The 23632-nt window shown below is 35.0% G+C and overlaps 1 protein-coding gene across 1 annotated transcript in view; it reads left to right on the top strand.

Moving 5' to 3' along the window:
- CSMD1 (CUB and Sushi multiple domains 1) overlaps nucleotides 1-23632 on the top strand; it is a 1150797-nt gene that overhangs the window by 1006474 nt on the left and 120691 nt on the right. Inside the window, exons 42-43 of the mRNA XM_035542943.1 lie at nucleotides 11283-11471; nucleotides 22743-22920. Coding sequence (XP_035398836.1) covers nucleotides 11283-11471; nucleotides 22743-22920 — 367 coding nt within the window. The remainder of the gene's footprint in view (nucleotides 1-11282; nucleotides 11472-22742; nucleotides 22921-23632) is intronic.

Raw genomic sequence — 23632 nt, 5'->3', positions numbered from 1 at the left:
CAGCGAGATTGTGTTGGAATTGATTATTTAAATTTATTTATTTTTTTACTGATGTAAAAGCCTGAAGCCAAGGTAATATCATTTGCCAAAGTTTGTATAGCTAATACCTCCTTCCATCCCAGTATGGTGTGCTGTTACTTGGCAATGCTGCTGTTATGATTCATTGTCATGTGTTTCAATTTAGATATCATTATTACATTTAATAAAACAAACGATAATTTTGAAATATAGCATAAGTTATTTTAAATATAGATTAAATTCTTTGTATTATTATATTTTTTCAGTTTAGATGTGGTAAAAAACAGAAAATGAAAAATATTCTATATCTGTTTTTTCAAATGGTATATTCAGTATTTGAATATGTGATCTTTTTGTGGTCTTTTACTGTTGGCTTTTTTATTCATCTGAATAGCTTTTTTTTTTTTTCCCCTCCGTTAGTGGCACAAAAATGTCATTAATTTGCGCATATTTCAAAAAATTTGAAATACTCTTACTGAAAGCTGTTAAATCCCACTGCAGGATCTGAACAGATTACCAAAATATAATGGCTGGTTGAATGTCACCTTGTTTTAGGCTACTAATTTAGATAACTTAGATTTTCATATGTATGTATACAAGCCTATATGTTTATATAAATATGTATGAATTTGTACACACATACATATATAGTTACAGTTAAATCATATCTACAGAATCAATAGGTAAAGAGTAAAAGTCTTCCAGCAGAGATTTGGTTCACCGAATTAGGCTAATGTGCATAAAGTACTCCCAGGAAGAGGTCTTATCTCTCTATTGCCTGTGGAGGTGAACTAGTCATGTTCTGTCACATAGTCTTAGACATTAAGTAGGGAATGCTGTCACAACATCACACTCAACTAGTGTGACTTTTATTCCAGGCCAAGTGTAATTGTAGTTGGACAGATGGCTCTTTTTCAAATTTTCTGGAAAGACAGAAAAGTGGCAAATTGTATAAATGCCAAATAAATAAAATTCAAAGCTATATGGTATGCTTCCTGTATATTCCCTAGCGCTCTTTGTTCTGTTTTTATTTAGTGTGCTTTTCTGTACTGTAACAAGCCCTTCCTTAACGGTATTGAGTCTTTATAGGCTCAACTATATGTGACTAACTCCTGACAAACAGGAATTCCTATCATGAAATTAATAGTTAAATCTTAAATTGCTTGTAGGAGTGTATAATACTTTCACATTTGGAGGGAATTTTCCATCTTGCTCAGCTAGATTTTGTGTTTTGTGTTTCATAGAAAGCATACATTCATGTTCTAATAATCACAGTGTTTTATGATGCTTTGAGCAAGGGAACCATAAAACAGGTTCTATTTGTTTTTTAATCAAAATACCTTTTGTATCTTTATCTCTTCTTGTGTATCGGGGTGCAAATGTATTTGGTGTACGTGGTGTTCTGTGATTTTAGCAATGACAGCGATTTTTGTTAATGATTTTTGTTAATGATGGAAATGATGGTACATGATGGCACTGAGGTAGGTTAACCTTGGCTAGCTGTCAGGTGCTGACCATGCAATTCTCTCTTACTCCTGCTCCTCAACAGGACAGGAGGAGAAAATACAATGAAACAAGTCATGAGTTGAGGTAAGGACACCTATCTCACCTAATATCTCACCTGTCACAGGCAAATCAGACTCAGCTTGGAGAAGATGGATTATGAATGTATTAAGTTTATTGCATATTTTAAAAAGGTTGGTGAATTGAGCTCAGAATTACTCATTTCTTCTGTTCTCCCCTTCCCCACTATGTCCGTAAGGATTATTTTGTCTGCTCAGAAGTAAATGACGATGTGATGAAGAGGGCACCATAAAACCATAAACTGATATCTTTTGTTTTACTTTAACCCTATTGTGATAAAATCACCCAGACATTTTTCAAAAGATTTTTCAAAGCCATTGCCTTATTTCTGCTTCACCCAATTGCAATTTGTCATCTGATGATAGAAGTTATGTCATGACTGACTTGTTGACAGTGCAAAATTGTCCTCTATTTAAATAACAGAAAAGAGGTGCACCTAAAACCTGAACAATATCTCATGAAGTATTAAAATTTTTCATTAGATGTGTCTTATAGTAAGATATTTTTTTAAGTTAAGGAGAAAATTGTGTTGTAGCATTTTCTGCATAGAATAAAACCATCAAAAAGAAACATTATTCATAAAAATTTTGAAGCTTGTGTATTTTGAAAATAATTGTATGACAAATCTAGAAAAAAAACATGAAGTTCTTAAAGTAGTAATAATTTGATAAGAATTTACTGTCTTTAGCAAATATCCTAATAGTTAATAGCAGATAGAAAATTCAGAACCAAGAGAGAGATACAGTTAGATTAATTGACATTTGAGACATTCAAATTTCAAATGTAAAATACAATCAGTATTCAGTACGTCATTTCTCAAAATGTATATTTCTAGGTGTATTTGAATTACCAAATGCATATATATTTATACAGTTTTATTTTCCCCATGAGTGAGAAGCAAAACAATTTCTTCAGTAAAGTCAATTCTCTCAGTTCAGTTGTATGTAATGCTCCTTACTTATAAAAGATTCTGTGATGAGTCATTCCTGAATGTGTTTTTGAGGAAGCACAGTATTTTAGTCTATATATAAGCTGGTTAATTTAAAACTTAAAAAAAAAAATAAAAAAAAGATTCTAGAACAAAAATTTAATTATTTTACAAGGTTATTTATTGATTCTTTTTCTAATGCAAGAAGTTGATAACGCAGACATATTCAATTTTTACGTGATTGGGATCTATCAGCTAAATTTACTCTACTGTGCTTTTGCCATACCCCCCCTCTTCCATCTACCTCCTTTTCTACATTCTACAAGAAGGTTTTGGTCTTTTGTTCTTTAAAAATGAAATCTCTTGAATGTGTTTATTTTTCTTGAGATAACACTAATTCTCTCTGTTGCCTTTGTGATCCCAGATTGCAGTAGCTATTCCTGGCAATACTCTTCCTAACGCACCCCAGAATACCATTGGCCTTCTCAGCCACAAAAGCACGTTGCTGGCTCATGGACAGTTGACTTTTTATTTCCAATCACACATCTGTTGCCATTGATATTTAGTTACATTCCTGATTGTCTCTGGATTTTCCCACTTCTTTTGAAATTAGACTGCTGGATTTCTCCCTCTTCCTCTTAGTCGGTCTGCAATTGCGGCAACTGGACTTCAGAATATAAGTCTTTACTACTCCAAAATATTTCTTTCCTTGTCCATTCTTCTTTATTAGTAACATTAGTATTATTAGTGTTAGTATTAATGCATTAATTGATTAGTATAATATTTAGTATATTTATTATCATATTGATTACTTTATTAATTAATTAGTATGATATTAGTAACATAGGTGACAGAGACCTGAAATAATGCCCATGTTGAGAAGGTAGATAGTCTATAGGGGTAAATTCAGCTTGCTGGCTAACCAGTTGAAACATTCCTTATTGCAGCATATTTTAATGCACATTGTGTCTTGTCTAACTGCTAGTCATGGGACATGGGAGGGAGATGAAATACAAGATTTTAGCATGGGTGTCACATTCAAAATCTTCTTATGGACAAAAGGGAGCACATCATATAAAGAAAGCTAGGAATTTATTTTTAGTCCTCAACTCTTTGCTGGGAAAAGCATGATGTTCAAGATGGGGATTTTTTACAGCTCAATCTTGGTTTCAACTTCAATTAATGCTTAAATCCACTGTAAAATAAACTTAAGTACATTAAAAAAGTTCAGTCACTGATTAAGCTATGGAGTTTTCTGGGTGTTTACTATTTTTTATTGGCTTTTTTTTTTTTTTAATTTATTTACTATATTATCTCATAGTATGTTTCTTTCCTACTGTTTCCTAGCCAGGCTTTGAAAGTTGCTTTCCCCAGCTTCAATTACTCTTAAGTCCCTTATAAGTGACTGTTGTTATTAAGCAGTGACTGCCAAGTCTTGCCAAACCTTTATCATACACGGTATTTGCAGAGTATAACATGTTAGGTAATAATCAGTTGGCTGCTAGCAATTGTTAAAATGAGCTAAATTCAGCTCAGGCCAAGGCAAGACCAGACTGATCTCAGATCTCTGGGGTCTTGCACTATCAGGTGCATAAATGGCACATAGCCTATAACATTTTACTCTGACAGAAAGCATATTGATTGTGTTTTATGGGTTTGGAGATACTGTAAATACAGTAAGGTAATCCAGAAAGGGCTTAATCATTTCGGTGTCTGTTTATAAGAACATAGTGCTCAAATTTAGGTAAATAAAATAAAATAAAATATATAAATAAAAGCTTTGTTTGTTCAGCAGCTGACAAAGTAATTTACTGACTTCATCCTTCCTCCTAACTGGGCAAATCAAACAGTTGCTATACCAAACAAAATAGCCTTTCAAGGCATATCACTAATACTTGACATGATTTCCAAGAAGCACATTTCAAAAGCATTTAATCCTTCAAGTCATCTAAAACAAGCATCTAGTCCTTAAATAAAAGGGAAAAAGTGGTCATTAGGACTAAGAAAAGGTGGTACATAAAACCAGAGGGTATATACCACTGCAAGTAGATAGAGCATACACAAACCAGATTTTGCAAATAATTAGAATAAATTTATACTGAAAATTAAAAAAAAAAACTTTTGCTTTTGTCCATTTTTGTCATTTCTATAGGAATGTAGAGCAAAGCAGATGGATCTGAGGACTTGTTATCTTTACACATTTAATAGATGTTTTTTCAGACTGTTTCTAGTCTGTTTTCTTATCTCCCAATTTATTATAACTGGAGAAAAAATCTACAAGTAAAAAACATTGTTTTTCAGAGAATTAAATTAATTTTATATAACCTTAAAAAAGCATCCAGAAAGTTGTAGTCCATAGTTGTAGTCACATTTACCAAACATACTCCAATGCCCTAATGAATATGTTGCTTATTAGTTAATACCCAGAAGACTCCATAGCTTAATTCTTGATTGATTTTTTTTCTTTTTCTTCAGTGTACTGAAGTTTACGTTACAGTGGATTTAAGATTAAATTCATCCGTTTGCTGAATGGCACTGAGGATAGTACATTGCAAAAATATCTTTTTTTTAGTGAAAATAGTTCATTTCTACTTACTAGAACACAAGAAGTAGTGGCAGAGGATTTTTTGCAAGGTATAAAAAGGCTGGCTTTTTTATAAAGATACTAATCAGAAAATAAAAGAAGTTATTGAGTATGCTCATTCAAGCAAGCTTCACTGTCATAAAATGAAGTTTTCTAGAGTGTTTTGTAAAGGATAGGCTTTTTGATAACTCCTCATCTCAGGGGAAGCCAGAATATGAATAATGTATAATGAATTAATAATGTTATTTCTACATTCTTCTACTGAGTTTCTGAAGACCAAAAAATACATATGAAATTGAGTCCTAATATAGCCTTGGATTGTACTGCTCAGAGTATAAGCCCAGAACACAACATTTTGAGGGAGGATAGTGTATGCACACTGAACAATACAGTATTTGCTTTCCATGTCTGCAAGGAGCTAGTGCTGCTTCTTAAGCGCTACTCAGTGAATTCTCACAGCACAGAATTTGAATATATAAGCTGAATAACTTAGGTACTCTCTATTTCTGAATACAGTAAAAAGCTTCTTGCCCTTAGCAGAATCCTAGGGAAGTTAGAGCTCTGAATACCATTGATGGTCAGATCTTCATTGTTTTGTGCTCTGATGCTTTCATGTTTTGTTATCAATTCAGCTTCGCAATTGCATTACATAAGGAATGGAGAGTATTCCGTTATTTTACAAAACTGAGGTAATGAATTTGTGTCTGTTGTTTGACCTTTTGTTTTATCAATAACAAGAGGGAAGTTCATATTGGTGGTGTGTTAGCTCTCTGTAGAAGTTCAGATAAGTTTTATCACGTACTATTTTTACTGATCTGTAAGATAATGAGAGGACTTTACAGTTCCTGATTTTCAATAGAGTAATATTTAGGTTTTTTTTTGTGTGTGTTTTTGTTTTCTGTTATTGAAATAACTATTCCACTGTTTAATTCAAAACCCAGAAGCATTAAGAAACTGTGGCTTTTTGTTATCCTCACTGTGGTTTTGCCACCTATGATAAGCAGCAAAGATGGGAAGCAACCAGAAATACTTAGAAGAACATTTCTAAATCACTTTTGACTGCTAAATTTGACTTACTGAGACCCCCACGTCTTTTGCATCTCAGTATCTGAGATGCAAGCAGTCTATGCACACCAGATCTGAGCGGAAGAAGTCACACAGAAGACTGTCACAGAATTTTGATTGGCAAGCCAAGTTGACTAATTACAGGCTGAGGATACTCTGCATATAGCTGGAATGACTCAAGATATATGCTAGGTCAGAAAAATAAATGCCTGTTATGGCCTCTGAGAGATTCACTACAGAATTTAGGACACAGTTAGTAATAGTTGTAAAAATTCTTTGCGGGTTTTAATACCTGGCTATAGTATAACTGTTACTTCAGCCTTTTAATGTTTCTGGAACATATTTTTTCTACATAGCTGTCCCTCTGGGACTAGAACTTCTTTATTGGAAGCAGGTAAATATTTTATTTATGTAATCATTACTGCAGGAATCATAGTTCCTATGACTGGAATTCTAACAGCATTTTTAATCTGTTCTGAATTTCAGTGTAGCATAAAGCTGTAGTGAGAATCTCACTCTGTTACACTTGGAGAGAAACATGTTACAGAAAATACAGAAAAAAGTTCTAATGCGCTCTTTTGCTTCCTCAAGCACATTCATGCATGTACACGATACAATTTAAATGTGTTAAATCTGATGACCTTTATCTATCAAAAGGATAATTATGTTGGAACTTTTGAGACATAGAAATTCTGGAAAGAAAAAGGGATTTGTTGAAAAACTGCTATACTTCTAAATATGGTTTCAGAAGTTGTCCTAAGGGAGTAATACTACTAGTGGAAGTGAATAATATCTTTTGGGGGCTCATAGAAAATGATTTTATAACTCTAGACAAAATGAATCTATGTTTTGTGACTCTAATCCTGGCACAATGCATCTGCAAAAATGTTAAGTAGTCTTAATTGTGAGCTTTCATAATGTTTGAGTGTTTGTGTACTCAGCTGTCTGCTAATACAGTTTTTCTATATGGTAATTATTTCTATGTTGAAGTGTTACAGATATATGTAGTATTTGCAGAGTAAATCACCCTAGTGTTAATGTAACAGGGAAAATACATTTAAATCATAAAATCAATATATTAAATCATAAAAGCAGGATAGCAGAGAATCAATTATATTCCTTTTGTGATTTACATTCTTTTCTCACCAATGGAAAATATATTGCACAAAGAAATGCCAAATGTCAGTACAAGATATCATTTTGAAATTCAAATATTTGACTATTGCCAGGGCTGGAATTAAATCTTTCTCTCAGATTTTCTTTATGTTGGGCTTCATTTCAGGCTCTCACTAGGGTGTTTTTTTTTTTTTTTCTGTTGTGAAACAATATATCATTTGGTAAAGCTCAATAAGGAAAACAAGTCTTTGGGCATGACACTAATAAAAAAGCTTTCTTTTGTGAGGTGTGACATCAGAATTGTGGGTAATATTTAATAGTGATGACTGAATAATGAATTACGCTGTTAAATCAGGTATAGTTGTTGCATATATCAGAAGTACAGAGAACAATATAATTCATATTCGTATTAAAACTATAAAACAAATTCATTGAGTGGCCTATAAATCATGATATGATAGATGGATCACCTGACTTACAGGTACTCAAAAAATTTATAAATCGCCTATAGGATTTATACCGCAAGTCACATGCAGAGAGTATCTTCACATTTACCATCATTTTTCTTACTACATTCTTCTCCAGCAAATGTTTTTACCCCTGTCTGACTGCCAAATTTATGATAATCTGATTTAGGCAGAGGATCTGTCCTTACTAAAAGAAATACCAGAACAGTCCCCAAAATTTCTGCATCTGTTTATTTGCCCTACTTATAATAGGAGGAAAAGATATGTATCTCTGAGTATACACTAACCAGAATTTTAAAAGATAGGCTTTTTTTTTTCCATTACCATTCCAAAGGATTTTAGGAATGTTGTGCAAATTAGAGGGATAGATGTTAATGTTATTTCAGTGTTTTTTCTTTTGCTTGAGTTTTTTCCTGTGTTTCCTTCTCATGTAGATCAGCGAGATAAGTGCTATAGCCTCCTTTAAGAGTACAACAAGGTCGTGCAGGTAGTGTTGTAGTACTGCACACTACACTGTAGTGTGTGAACGTAGTGTTGTGGAGCACAACAAGGTCTCCCCTGAGCCTCCTTTTCTCCAGACTAAACAACCCCAGCTCCCTCAGCCGCTCCTCACAGGACTTGTGTTCCAGGCCCTTCATAAGCTTCGTAGCCCTTCTCTGGACACGCTCGAGCACCTCGATGTCCTTCTTGTAGTGAGGGGTCCAAAACTGAACACAGTACTTGAGGTTTGACCTCACCAGTGCCACACACAAAGGGACAATCAGTTCCCTAGTCCTGCTGGCCATGCTATTTCTGATACAAGCCAGGATGCTGTTGGCCTTCCTGGCTACCTGAGCACACTGCTGTCTCTTTAAGCCTTAGGAAAGTCTGAGAGACCACACTAAAGTCTAAAATGTTCCTTGTAGGTACTTTATTGCAACAGATTAACCAAGACAAAATGGTATTTTTCATGCATGTTCATCTCAAAACATTGTACAATCAAAGTTTAAAAGTTTCAGTACTTACTGTCATTGTTCCAAAATACTTTCTTTGTAACTATTGGGCAAAGTAGTAATGCGCCTTTTCAAATTAATCTGTGAGATCCTCTAACCCTTCAGAGTAATCTTTTATTGTTTTGTTTTGTTTTGCTTTTCTTGTTTGTTTTATAACTTGCTAAATAGATTTTTATATAATTTTATGTATTAGTCTTAATAAGTCCTGTAATCTTAAATAATATTTTTAGTATTCTATTTTGTAGAAAGATGCTGGTAGTAATTCATATTGATGATAATGATATTAGCTGTAGTGATGCTATATGAATAATGAGAGCAGGAGTAATAATACCATCAAAAATTAATGAGTCACTACTAGATTTAGCAGAAGATTTTAATGAACTGTAATTAAGGTAGAATAAAGTTGGTTGGTTGTTTTTTATTATTATTATTTTATTTCTTTCCCAGTAGCAATTAATTCTGATTGTTAAGCTTTCATTTTTTCTTGAATTTTTTTTTTTGTTGTTATTTGGAGGAAGGAATGTCTGATTTCTTAGATGATTTCTGAATATTTCTGGTAATTCCATATCTGTCCACATCTTTGTATTCTTACAAACACTGCATTCTGGATTCACTGAATGAATCAGGGAAACGGAGGAAGCTATCTCAAAATAAAATTTGTCTTTATTCTGTAGCTTGACTTTAATCAGCAATGACTGAGAAAAACTGTGATACTAGCCCTGTTTCAGCGAAGCAATTAAGTAGAAGCTTCACTTTAAGTAGGCATAGCACTACTACTTCACTTTAAGTAGGCACTTTAAGTAAGGACAACAGAATTATATGTTTTCCTTCATCTTGCTGAAATGGCTAGTTTAAGAATCTAATTGATAATAGCAAGTATATGTTCCCAGAATGAACATACGCATATTGTCATGATTCGCTTTGAGAAAATAACAAAATACTTCACGCATATGTTCTTCATCTTACTGTATATGTAGAGCTTGGACTTGAAGGCATATGTTAGTATAAAGCATGCTGGAATTATTGCTCTCGTTTGAACTTCCTTATCTTCTGACAAGGGTATTTCGTAACTGTAAATGGAATGCTCAGAGAAATCAGGGCGTTCATTTTCTCAACAATAAGTCCTTAACAGGCAGTTACTTGCTATTCTATCTCTGTGAAGTTGGTTGTATATAAATGATTCTATGTCACGTTTTTATAACTCCCCCCCCCCCTTTTTTTTTGCTTCCTGTGGGGCTACTTATCATTTAAATATTGTAAATCAATATATCTCCAATATGCGAACATGTACTTTTAAATTGTCTTTGTATCTCAGTGAATGTTATTAGTGAAAGCTCTCTCTGAATGTTCATTGCACTATTTTGTATTAATTAAATATGTATAATATTTTGAGGTCTTTGAAACATAAACTCCAACATTAAATATGGTGAGTCATTAGTCTAATTTTTGTTTGGAGATACATCTAGAAGGAACATTTTCCTTATTTTTTTTGCTTTTCTAGATCTTACTTCTCTGGCTTTATAGTCTTCCATTAATTCTCTATTTACTTTTTGTTTTGGTTGGGTGATATTTTGAATAGTTTAATGTATATAGAAAAAGTTCAATGGCTTGTGAAAATGCTCAATTTCATAAAATTGTAATGAATGACTGTATTATACCTTATTAGAATACTTACTATACAGTTTGTGTGGAAACATTTGAACAATTGTTGTGATTGTGTGCCAATTTATTGTTGAAGTCATTGCACTGGCTAATCAGTGCAGGTAATGAACAAACTGCAATATTGCCAGTCAAATAAATATAAGCCACCATAGTAATACACATGCTTAACCTCAATTTCAAAAGTTTGGGTTGCTACAGAGTGTTCACAGTGCTGCAAAACTTCATTTTTGTTGTGCTGCCATTACATTCATTCTTACTATATGACACATAGATTGACATATGAATACTATCAGAAAAAAAAAGTCTCAAGTTGTTATGGTGTTTTGTACACTTCAGTATTAATAAATGTAAACTTTCAGATTTGGAAGTTGCACTATGAACTATTCAATAGATATGAACTTTTTTTATAAAAATAGTTTAATTTCAGTCATCATGAATATTTTCTTTTCATAAATCATTTTACCATTTGTTACTTGGAATGAATTGAATTGTTTCATATATCAAAATAGGAAAATATACTTGAAAATTTCTGTGGAAAATTTTAATCTTGAGAATATTAGTGTAGTAATAGTTTAGTAATAGTAATAGTAATAATAGTGTAGTAATAGTAACAATAATTCATTCTATTCCAGATTTTGATCTTTCCTATGCTTTGTCTCTGAAGCTAATTCCTTCATTCGTTTTTAAGAGCTGAATGGTTCAAATGAATGATTTATTCCTATAATTATTTAGTATTGATATGTGTTAACCATTCATTTACTGATTTTTGGCATTTGTGTTAACCAATTATGGAATCCAGTACAGAATTTAAATTAATGGTGAATTCTTGTGTTGAGAGCTGACTAAGCACTTCTTTTCTCTTCCAGCTTATGAGTTACAGAACTGCCCTGATCCTCCTCCTTTTTTGAATGGATATATAGTCAACTCGGATTACAGTGTGGGTCAGTCGGTATCATTTGAATGCTATCCTGGATATGTTTTGAGGGGTCAGCCTGTTCTCACATGCCAACATGGAATCAACAGAAATTGGAACTATCATTTCCCTAGATGTGAAGGTAACTTTCTGTGTGCTTCAAAACTCACAGTACTTTATGATTTTTGTTTACTTTTTTGTAATGCAGCTTTTACTGAAGAATTGGACCTTTATCCTAATCTGTAATGTAAGCAGCCAAAGCCTGAATATTATAATATGAATCATGTTCCTCAGCAATGATTTATTGTTTCTACTAGTATCTTTCAAAGTCATAATGATTATAAGAACTCATGATACTGCCAAAAATGATCTTAAGTCCATGTGATTTTTTATTTTTTTTTAAATTCTATTCTGTTTGTGGTGTTTTTCACTTTTGCTTTTTTGTATGTGTATGTGTTTTCTTTTGGGTGGGGACAACGAGCAGAGTAGCCTATATTTTTTTTTCCATTGTGAAGCTTTTACTTGGACTTTCATCTAAAACGTGTAAGTGAAGAAACAAAATTTCTGACATTTCCTTTAGAGGCTTTGATAAAGTTTTTTATAAGGTGCTACAAAGAAATGAGGTGGTCATTATGTAGAACTAAAGTGTTGTCATGGCTAATCAACCAGCTAGGAAGAGTGAAAACAGATTGAAATAAATGATTGATTTTCGTCATAACAAGGGGTAATGGCGCTAAAGGTTTTCACTGTCAACCTAACTATATTGCACTGCAGCATGAACATGAGTTTTGTGTATGCACTTGGAAAGGGACACTTGTATTATTTTCTTATTTTGTTGCTTAAGGCCAGTGATACAAGAATCTATAAAATTTACATTCTAGTTCCATAATAGTTTTTCGCAAATTTCCATAAATTGCTCAGATATCTAGTACGTTAAATATAGAGACGAGGTTGAAAGTATTGTTTGTTTCTTGTACTGCAAAGGGTTTACAAGGAAGAAATACAGTCTAAAATGAGCTTTCTGGATGAAGTTTTCACAGATACTAAACTTTGTCATAATCTTTGAGATTTGTATTAAAGCATAAAGATCATTAAAATCCCCAATTTATGCATTTCAAAAATATCACTTGTATTATTGTTATTACTGGAATTATTATTGGAATTATTATATGGAATTATTAACCCAAGTTTCATTTTAATTTAAACTATGTTTTTTATCCCATTATTAAATAGACATAGAGGTCTGACAGGCTCCAGGAGTAAGTCATAAATGTGATCTACTGGCCAAAGGGAGAATTATTACAGAAACCTCAAAGTGAAAAAAAATAATAAAAATAAAGAAGGTAAATCTGTCAAACAAGAAGAGTGTTAATGTTAGTTATGGTGTAAAGACCCTCTAGCAGTGATACAGCTCTGAAAAAGTAATATTCTTAAACATGAATAAAACAAGTTCCCTTTCCTTAAAAATATGTTTTAATTTTACGTTTTAGTTATACCATTTCCATTGTGTTTGTCAAAACAAAAGAAATACTGTAAAAATGTACACAATGGTGTATACAAACATTTTTTTTTTACCAGATTCAATACAGAAAATTCTTTAAAACAACCTTGGCTATCTTTTGGGTAATATGAATCGATTAGATAATTCCAAGTTCTAATGAAGGATACATTCCTGGTAATGTTGCCCCTCTGAGCAAACACAATGGAGGACATGCATGTGGATTTTGTTTTGCTTCTTCAGCTCCTGAGACATTGTTTAACTTATTTTTTCTAGTCTGATTGGGAAAATTGTCTTTTTTTTTTTTTTTCATAGTCAGTGATTGAAGGTTTTTGTGAAATAGATGTGTGTTTAAGACACAGTCATTTGGAGGCAGTTCTAGGAAATAAGTTTGAGTAATTGTTAGCTGGGCAGTAGGACCCAGAGCAGTGATAGCTGGGCAGTACACATTTACCAACTGCTATGTCATGTACCATTTATTCAACATCTGATCATGACTGGAAGAAATCAGCTGAGAATGCAAAGTAAGTAATAGTTCAGAAGAACTAAGAGCTTTAAAAATATATGATTTTGTGTAGTCTGATACATGTTAATAGTTTTGTTTTTCCTGTATGGATACATCCAGTTTTGGGGTTTTCTCTTACTGGACATTTGTTCAGGGTAATCACAGAGTCACAGAATCACAGAATTGTAGGGGTTGGAAGGGACCTCAAGAGATCATCGGTACAAAAGCACAAAAATATATGCTATGTAATATTCACAATGCTACATCAGTAGATAGTGGGTTTGACATGAATAACAAAAAACATAGAATGATACATTTTAAGTCAAAATGCTAGTTTACAAGTAGGACACAGGACTAGAGATTCACTCTCTTTGAATTCTCTCTTAGTTCTGGGAAACCTCTCTCACATAATTTAAAGAAGAAAGCCCCAAGTCTCAGTATGGAAAGGAATAATTGCTGGCTCTATCTAAATAGAGAAGAATTTCTTCCCAGAGTGTGTTTATGAATTAGATTAGCTTCCTAAATAACCCAAAGAAAAGATGCATTCTGCCTGTGGGAAATAGTGAAAGAAATTGGGCTCTTCTACTTAAAAATGTTCTGGAAGATGAACCAGTGTTTCATGCCTGTCTCTTTTGATAAGCCCCTAAGGATCCAATAAAATCATATGTGGCAGCATAACATCACTATGAGAAGCTGCATTAGAGAGCAATAAATTTTTAGGTAAAGATAAATGAAGTGAACAGCTCTCAGTGTTTTGTCCTGAAGAAGACAATGGAAGGAAATCTCTGGACAGAACATTTGGCACAGGGATGAGAAAGGCCATGCCCCCAGGCTTCAGTAGTTCAGTTAGGAAGTAGTACATATCTTAATACATGAGATTACAGAGTTTTGTTTTATTTTTAAATAAAAGAACAGCTTTATTTCCAGGTACTTAGACTGTTTTGCATTTACGGCAGTATAGAAATGCAAATACTGAAATGTTTCCAATACTGAATGGTATTGGAAAGTTTCCAGCATACGTGTGGTGGTTGTACCCAGCTGGGCAGCTGAACTCCATCACAACCGCTCTCTCACTCCCCCTCCTCAGAGGAAAAGGGAGAAAATACGATGCAGAGGGCTCAAGGGTTGAGATAAGGGTGGGGAGATCTCTCAACAATTATCATCATGGCCAAAACAAACTCGGCATAGAGAGATTAATGTAATTTATTGCCTATTGATAACAGACTACAGCAGTGAGAACTAGAAGCAAACCAAAAACACCTTCCCCCCATCCACCCTCTCCTACTTCCTCCCCCCTGAGCAGCACAAGGGAACGGGAAATGGGGGCTGTGGTCAGTCCCTGACGCTTTGTCTCCACCGCTCCTTCACGGTCACTCTCTGCCCCTGCTCCACATGAGGTCCCTCCCACGGGATGCCTTCCTTCCCGAACTGAGCCTGCGGGGGCTGCCCACAGGCAGCAGCTCTTCAAGAACTGCTCCCACATGGCTCCATACCTCGGGGTCCATCCGTCAGGAGCAAACTGCTCCAGCACGGGTCCCCCACGGGCAGCAGCTCCCCCCAGACCCCCTTCTCCTGCGTGGGCTCCTCTCCACAGGCTGCAGCTCCAGCCCGGGGCCTGCTCCTGTGGGGGCTTTCCATGGGCCGCAGCCTCCTCCAGGCCACATCCACCTGCTCCAGCGGGGGCTCCTCTACGGGCTGCAGCGTGGAGATCTGCTCCCTGTGGGACCCATGGGCTGCAGGGGGACAGCCTGCTCCACCAGGGGCCTCTCCACAGGCTGCAGGAGAACTTCTGTGCGTGCCTGGAGCACCTCCTGCCCTCCTTCTGCACTGACCTTGGGGTCTGCAGGGCTGCTTCTCTCACATTTCTCACTCTTCTCTCCCAGATGCTGTTGTGCATGACCTTTTTCCCTTTCCTCAGTCTACTCTCCCAGAGTCCCACCCAGCAGTCTCTCCCTGGCTCAGCTCTGGCCAGTGGCAGGTCCCTTTGGAGCTGGCTGGAGTTGTCTCTGATCTGACGTGGGGCAGCTGCTGGGCTCTGCTCACAGAGGCCATCCCTGGGGCTCCCCTGCTACCAAAACCCTGCTGCTTGCCAAGATGTGGCTTCCTTTCTCACATTTTTTGTTGTTGTTGTTGTTTCCTGTGTTTTAATCTGTGCATCAGAGCCACTGGAAGAAAGTTTAGACATTTTTCAAAAAACAGAAATTTCAAATGAAGTACACAAATAATTTAAAACCTAATAAAGAATCCACTTCAGGAAGAATTTGTCTCCCCTTTAGGAAGAATAAGTAAAAAACTAAAATATCTATACAAGCAATGAAAATTCTTTGGGCTAGTGCTTTCCTTACAGATATGTAATGAGATAATGCATCACATCCTTGTCAAAGAGGTCGGTTATAACTCATAATGGTGTATATATATATATATACACACATATATATGAATATATGTGTGTGTGTGTATTTCTAATGGTGGTAAAAACTTTTACGTCTGACATATTTAAATAAAAGATGGAAACCATCCTGTATCTTGTAACTAAATGTCTGTAACATTCCTTTTAAGTTGTGCATCTGATGCTAAAAGATCCTCTGAGATGTTCTTTTAAGGGCACCTACTATAGTGCTAGTTGACTACTACAGCTAATTTCTGTATTTCTTTTAGAGGATTCCTTCAGGATAGAACACTGACATGCGTAGCCCAGCTATGTGCTTTTGTTCCCAAGGCTTCTGACTTCAGATGCCTCCTGAATTATATAGTAAATGAATGGGAGGATTGAAGATTTCAGTTTTGCACTTAAATGCTTTGCAATTCCTATTTTAGGTACATAAGTTCTTGCATTGAATATGATCTGTAGCTCCACTTAAATTTCTAATTAAAAAATTATAGCACTTTACAAATTATTTTTCCTTGTATTACATGAATTAATAAGTAATTAATTTTGAATTAAGATGAGTAAAGGATGAGTAAGGACTATCCAAAGAACATATTTTATTCAAAGGAGATTGGTTTAGGGATTCAACTTTATCAATGTTTTGAAAAAAAAGAAATACGTGTTTATCCATAATAAAATTGCACTGAAAGCAAATATGAAATATTCTTCCTCAACATAAACTGGTGAAGTTACCTTTTAAAGAGTGTTATAGAAGTATAAAGGATGATGATTGGTAGAATATTACTAACATATGTTCCTTATACAGTACAATGCTAGGGTGAAAAGAACGGCTAGAGTTACGAGTCGAATATCAAGTATAGCACAGGGATGAGCTTGTCTGGAAATAATGATTCCACTTTCCAAAAAAATATCTAAACAGTGTATGGAAGATAAGAAATAATTACTTGATAAATTAACTTTTTTGTGGCCTTTGTGTAAGATATGATGACTTACTCTCCTAAATAATTATAATGGTGTATTTAGTTCTATATCTTGCAGCCTGATGATACAGATTTTTACAACTCATAATAATATCTTGTGCTTATCAGCTACAATATGCCTTATTATCCTGCAAAAGAATAAAGTGACAAAATACTTTAAAGGACATAAAAAGATAAGAGAATATATTTTTCTCTTTTCCCTTGATGTTTGACCAATCCTCTTTGAACTCCTAGAAGAAAAGGACATTTTAGGTATCAAATCCATATTCTCCCTATATCCTTTCAGTTTATTAATAAAATGCATTTTAGCAAATGTTAATTTCTGAGATGTAATTTGAAATGTTATCATTGGGAAAACATTGTTTTGCATATGTTCTGAGATTTCTAGACAATTTATAATCTCTGTTCTCTTTGAACATTGTTTTCACACTTACCATATTTTATATGGGTTCATTGAATATGGTTCTTTTAGCATAATGGATTTTTCTAGCTGTATTTCATTCATTTTATTTCTATTATTTATTATTAAACTGATGATTTAATAATAAATTAAATTACCAGTAGATAATCCTACTGCTATTTTCATGAGAAAAACATTGAATGTTTAACTTAGTTTTGGTATTTTGCAGCATGTATTTTGGGATCCTTTTTGTAGTAGTAAGTCAGAAATGAGAAGAAAAAATTGTATAAATTAAAGCTAAACTGAGAGAATAGTTAAGAAAAGTAGCTGTTACATCTTCTGTTTGTGAGACAATCTGCTAGCCTCCTCTCTTAGTAAGGATTGAAGTCAGTATCACAAGTTACTTTCATTACTCTGGCCTGCAATAAAACTCTGTATCTTCTTTATTCTTATGTCTTGAAATTAAAAGCTTTCTTCTAAGTCTAATAATCTGCTTCACCTTTTTCCTAATCATATAAAGTGTATTTGGGATTTATGCGCTTTTGGAACATCTGGGGAAGTGAATTTCTTTTTTTGAATCAAAGCAACAGAAGAAGCTAAACAGCTTTGTGAACTAGCATAATGGCACTTCAGTAGGACCCATCCAAAGCCTGTGAAATTTTATGTCCAGGCACTGCCAAGCAGAATCTTTAACACTAAGTGGTAGAGTACTTTAGAAACCTACAATCCTAATTCCAAAGCTCAACAATTTTTGTTCTATATAGATCACACATTTTTTTCCCCTTATTTTTTTTTTAAATCTTTGGTTAAGCTTTTTGAGCTAGTTGCTGTTGCCTGACCTTGATTTCTTCCACAGCAGTTTTGTGGTGATATATCTGCAATGACTTTTTGTCACTTTTTTCTCACTAATTAAGCTTTGAATAGAATTTATTACCTGAAGAAATAATATTTTTAAAAAAATCCTCATTAATAGTTTAAATATTTAATTTAGTAACTTAAAAATATTAATTAAAGATGAATAGCAATGTTGTGATAGAATGTGGAACTATATATTATAAAACCAAGAGATTTTTTTCAATTGCAAAAAAATTAACGTTCAAGTAGCTTAGCAGCAATCTGTATATGATAGATCTTAAATGCAAAACAAACAAAATAGCACTTCCAATTATTTGAAATGTATACTGAGTGACATCTACATTAATAGAATAAATGGGAACATGAGACTTGGTAAAAGTTGCAATAAGTATTTTCAGGTGTATCAGATGCGATTGCCATATGACACATCATCGATACATGTTTGTGAAACTACGTCAGTTTATCAGCTTAATATTTATTTATTTATTTATTTATTTTGTGGAATTAGACTATTTTGTACAGTTTTATGAAAGTTTCAGAAAACAATATGAATGACATTATGTACCTGTCTCATCTTCAATGATACATTTGTCTGATTAAAAAACAACATTCATTAAACTGTGGGCAAGATTTGAATAGATCTCTTCTAATCAAAATGTGATTAAAGAGTTCCGGTAATAAAATGGTACATTTCATAGTACTAGTTTCAGTTATTAATTAGAGGTCTTAAAACACAGAACACAAATAAGCATTTGTCCTGGTTTCAGGTAGGACAGAGTTAATTTTCCTCCTAGTAGCTGGCAGGGTGCTATGTTTTGGATTAGGATGAGAAGAGCGCTGATAACATGCTGATGTTTTAATTGTTGTAGAGCAATGCTTACACCAAGCCAAGGACTTTTCAGCTTCTCGCTCTGTCCTGCTAGCGAGCAGGCTGGGGGTGCAGCAGGAGCTGGGAGGGGACAGACCCAGGACAGCTGACCCAAACTGGCCAAAGGGGTATTCCATACCATCTGATGTCATGCTGAACAATATATAGGGGTGGCTAGCCGGGGTGGGGGGGCCGGCTGCTCGGGGATAGGCTGGGCATCGGTCAACGGGTGGTGAGCAATTGCATTGTGCATCACTTTGTACACATTATTACTATTATTATCATTATTATTATTATTATTGTTATTATTTTCCCTGTCTTAATAAACTGTCCTTATCTCAACTCACAGGCTTCACTTTCCCGTTTCTCTCCCCCATCCCGGAGAGGGAGGGGGGAGGGTGAGCGAACGGCTGTGTGGTGTTTGGCTGCCAGCCGGGCTAAACCACAACAGCATTCTATATCTAGGACTTCTTAAAAATATCCAACAAATTAGTTGGATTACCTTCCATGGCAATTAAATCAAAGTGAACAAAAAAAACCAAACTCTTAAAAATCTCTTTATCCAGCTGTATTTCTTTCACCCTAAAAGATGGAATGCCAGATTAAATGATTTTACTCTTAATCTGAGAACATTACTGTTTTTCATCTAGTCTGGTGGTGATTAAAATGGTTATTCGATATTGGAGAGCATGTGTTTTTGGCTATTTTGTTTTGTTTTGTTTTTTAAACCTAACACAAAATGAAGATGTCTTTGGAGTATTAAAAAGACTTCAGTATTATATATAATATTCCTGAGTAGGGATGTAAATGCAGCACCAAGGGGCATAGCAGCCTTATATTTTTTTTATTTCTTACTACCTAGAGAAGAATGCTTCCTAAAAGATATTGAAGACACGTGGGACATATATTGAGTAGTTTAGATTTTTATAGTACAAATTAGCATTTTCTATATTTCTTTTTAGATAAAGCTAATGCCATGAAGATGCAATCATTCTTTCTCTTTGATCCCCCCATCTGGAAAGCTTCAACTCAGTAATTTTATCTTCACTTCAAAACTGTTCTCTGTTACTGACATGTCTGTAATTCAGAATGTACATTTGTCTTGGTTTCTTTGCATCTCAGTCCTACCTGTCAAGCTTACCCATAGGCACCCACATTGCACAGCTCTTCACAGCTGAGGCCTGAATGCATGCATCTCCACTATGTCTGCATTTGTGTACATTTATAGCTATGATTTCTGACTGAAGTGCAGATTTCTTAGAGTTTTGTCTGAGAATGCAGCGTTTTCTCAGGCGCAGCACATTTCTTGCTTTGTAGAACATTTCCATATGTTAAAGCCGAGTCTAGCACTGCCAAAAGAATTATTTTTGCATAAAAATGTTTTTTTGCAATAAGGAAAACAAGAGGTTATTAGGTCTCTGATCCCTGGATTTTGGCAGTGGGTCTGAGAGGGAAATCAATTGAAGAATGAAATCACCTTTCTACTAGGGCCAGTCTTAGAAGTTCAAATCAAAAACTTTTCTACAGAAGATTCCACATACTTCAGAAAGCAAAGTAAGGGGATGTGGTAGTGATTCACAAAGGGAAATTGAAACTGCTTCAGAGGAAGAGGTTGGGCTGTCTGTGCAGTTGCCCCATGGAAATCCGATAATATGTCACTCATAAATAATTCATAAAAAAGATTTCTAAGTGTCTGTGTGTGATATGTGGACAACAGGTCTGTGATTCGAGAATGCTGAGGACACCTGGTATTTCTCTTTTTTGTTTTCTTCGGGTAACAAAATCATCATGGCAGCATTTCTGCTATTATTATATTTAGGTGTTCTTGCTTTTCCACTGGTGTCAAAATATATTGGTAAGAATTTGCTGCAACCAATTTATGAAATAGGCTGCTTGAATTCTCACCAATCTTACACTCAAAATTTGCAGTAGGCAAAAGGAACGTGCCATATATGCAAAGCGAAAAGTTTAATTTTAGTACAAAGAAAATCGTAAGAGTCTAACCGAATTATTAGTCCAGTTACAGTGATAGTAATATTTCAAATCAGGTAATGTTAGAATGGTACACACAAACTTCTAATATCTACCCCTTTCTCTGCTGTTACACTCACTGTTCTAGCGCCTATACAAGTCTTAAATTCAGGGGTTGTAATCCAGGAGGTGTTCATTCTGTACACAAAATCTGTTTGTCAGCACTACCTTTTAGTCATAAAATATATATAGATATAATATTAACTGTTACATCACACAGTTGTACAAAGTTAAGCAAAAGCTAAAATGAAGTAGTAAGTAGCTACCCAATCATTATACAATTGCTGTGACAACTTAAAACAAGTTCCAGGCTACCAGAACAAAACCAGAAAAACCTGGCTGTCTGTGGCCTGTTTTGTTAGCTTGATGCTAAGTCTGTGGCATGTTGCTAGCAGTGACAGCACCATATTTACTGGGCCAATTGGCTAAGGTTTTACTTGTTTGAGGCCTTTTATCCTTTCCATATCTTTCCTTTTCTATATTCCATGATTTCATTCCGTTCGTAGTAGTAATGCAGACATGTTCTATACTCTTTCTAGCTTCTCATGTGGACTAAGGGAACTAACAATGTAAAGGTCTTTCTCAAAAATATGAAGCAGTATATTTTGTTTGTCTACTGGCATTAAAAATTGTCCCACTTCTATGTTCTGTATAATTGTTTAATATTTTTAGCCACCTGATATGCTGTTACCACATTTTCGTATATTAGCTTTACCTAGGAAGACCAAATATATACTATGAATTTCAGTTTTAATTAATTAGAAACAAATCCTGGGACATGGGTGAAGATACGAACATACTAAGATACTAAGTCAGCTCCTGTTAGAACTGTGCTTTATGTATGATGACATCAAGCCATGTGGTGTGGTCAACATGCTGAAGGGAAGGGAAGGCTTGAGATTTGGGCCCATGTAAGCCTCATGAGGTTCAACAAGGCCAAGTGCAAGGTCCTACATCTGTGCCAGGGCAATCCCAAGCACAAATACAGGCTGGGCAGGGAATAGATTGAAAGTAGCCCTGAGGAGAAAGACTTGGGGATGTTGGTTGATGAGAAACTCAACCTGAGCTGGCAAGGTGTGCTTAGAGTCCAGAAAGCCAACTGTATCCTGGGCTGTAACAAAAGAAGTGTGGCCAGCAGGGCGAAGGAGGTGATTCTACCCCTCTGCTCTGCTCTCATGAGACCCCACATGGAGTGCTGTGTTCAGCTCTGGGGCCCCCAGCACAAGAAGGACAAGGAAATATTAGAACGAGTCCAGAGGAGGGCCACAAAGATGATCAGAGGGCTGGAGCACCTCTCCTATGAAGACAGGCTGAGGGAGTTGGGGTTGCTCAGCCTGGAGAAAGCTCCAGGGAGACCTTAGACAGATATAAACAACCCTTCTTTCCTTTCTCTTTCCTTTCCTTGCTTCCTTTGTTGGTCACTAAAAGGACCGTAGTTCATGAGCAGATGTTCTAAGATGGGAAGATGTGCTGAACTCATCATACTAGCTAATACTGGTATGGATGAAGAAGGTGAAGTGGTGAAAGCCTCCTTAACCTGTCCTATATAACCAGAGGCTATTAAAAGGATTCCTCTTTGCTTGTTTCTGAATCTTGAATACAAACTGAAGATGTCCCTTTAAAATTTGTTAACTTAGTTTAAATTATTCTGTATAAAAACAACATTTCCAGTAGATTTTGATGGATTTTAAGCAATAAAATCTGAAAGACATCAGGATAACTTACTTCTTAGAAATATCGGTGCTTTTTATCTCCAAGAATCAAGCAACCAAGAGAAAACATTGTCTTTAAGAACTACTTTGGCTTTTCCTGTAGAGGTTTTAGAATCTGGAAGCATAACTTGAAGTATGTTTTTCTTATTATTTTTTTCATTTGTTTTCTTTTCAGCTCCTTGTGGCTATAATGTAACTGCTCAGAATGGTACAGTTTATTCCCCAGGATTTCCAGATGAATACCCAAATTCCAAGGACTGTACTTGGTTAATTGTTGTACCTCCAGGCCATGGAATTTACATCAACTTTACCTTACTCCAAACTGAACCTGTGAATGACTACATTGCTGTTTGGTATGTAATTTTTCAAAATAAAAGTGCTTTTTTTCTGATTAATTTATCAAAAACTCACTGTCCCAGGCCTTGGCTTTTGCTTAGTCTTGCCCTGTATGTTACCATCTATGCTGAAGACCAGCATATACAACAACAAGCTCTATAAATATATGAAATAATTAACCTTTATATCATGATATGAACCCTTAAGATTATGGTTCTAAAAGTACTTTGAAACATGTTCAGTTATCAATCAGATCTTCTTTGAAATCGTGGTTGTGTGCAGGAAGATACAAGTTACATTTTACAGTTTCTGGAACTGGCCTCCTGTTTTCCAAATGAGACCATTTGAAGTCAAAGTGATGTAGCAATCTGCATTATGTTAAATTACGTGTCCTGTGAATATATGAGGTAATACGTTAGTTGCAGCAAAACTTTTTGACATCTTTTAGACATTAATTGATTTAGGCATTCATTGAGATTTTCCAGTCTCTTAATAAGGCTGGCTCTCTTTTTGAAGCCAAGGTTTCAGCCCTTGTACCTTTACATCTTTCGGCTTCACCTTGTATGTTACTCTTCCCCAAACTTGTAATTCCCCAAACCCCTTTCAATTTTGTGTCTCCAGCTGGAAAAGGAGGTCTCAGGGCTGACAAAGTTCTTCCATAAGAATTTACTACACTGAAGAGCAGGCATAGATGACAGTGTCTTAGACAGGAAGTTGTTACATACTCAT

This window comes from Cygnus atratus, chromosome 3 (genome assembly GCF_013377495.2).
Source record: "Cygnus atratus isolate AKBS03 ecotype Queensland, Australia chromosome 3, CAtr_DNAZoo_HiC_assembly, whole genome shotgun sequence".
In the NCBI taxonomy this organism is placed as follows: Eukaryota; Metazoa; Chordata; class Aves; order Anseriformes; family Anatidae; genus Cygnus; species Cygnus atratus.
The sequence above is the reverse complement of the archived record's forward strand: the minus strand, read 5'-3'. Positions and strand labels throughout refer to the sequence as shown.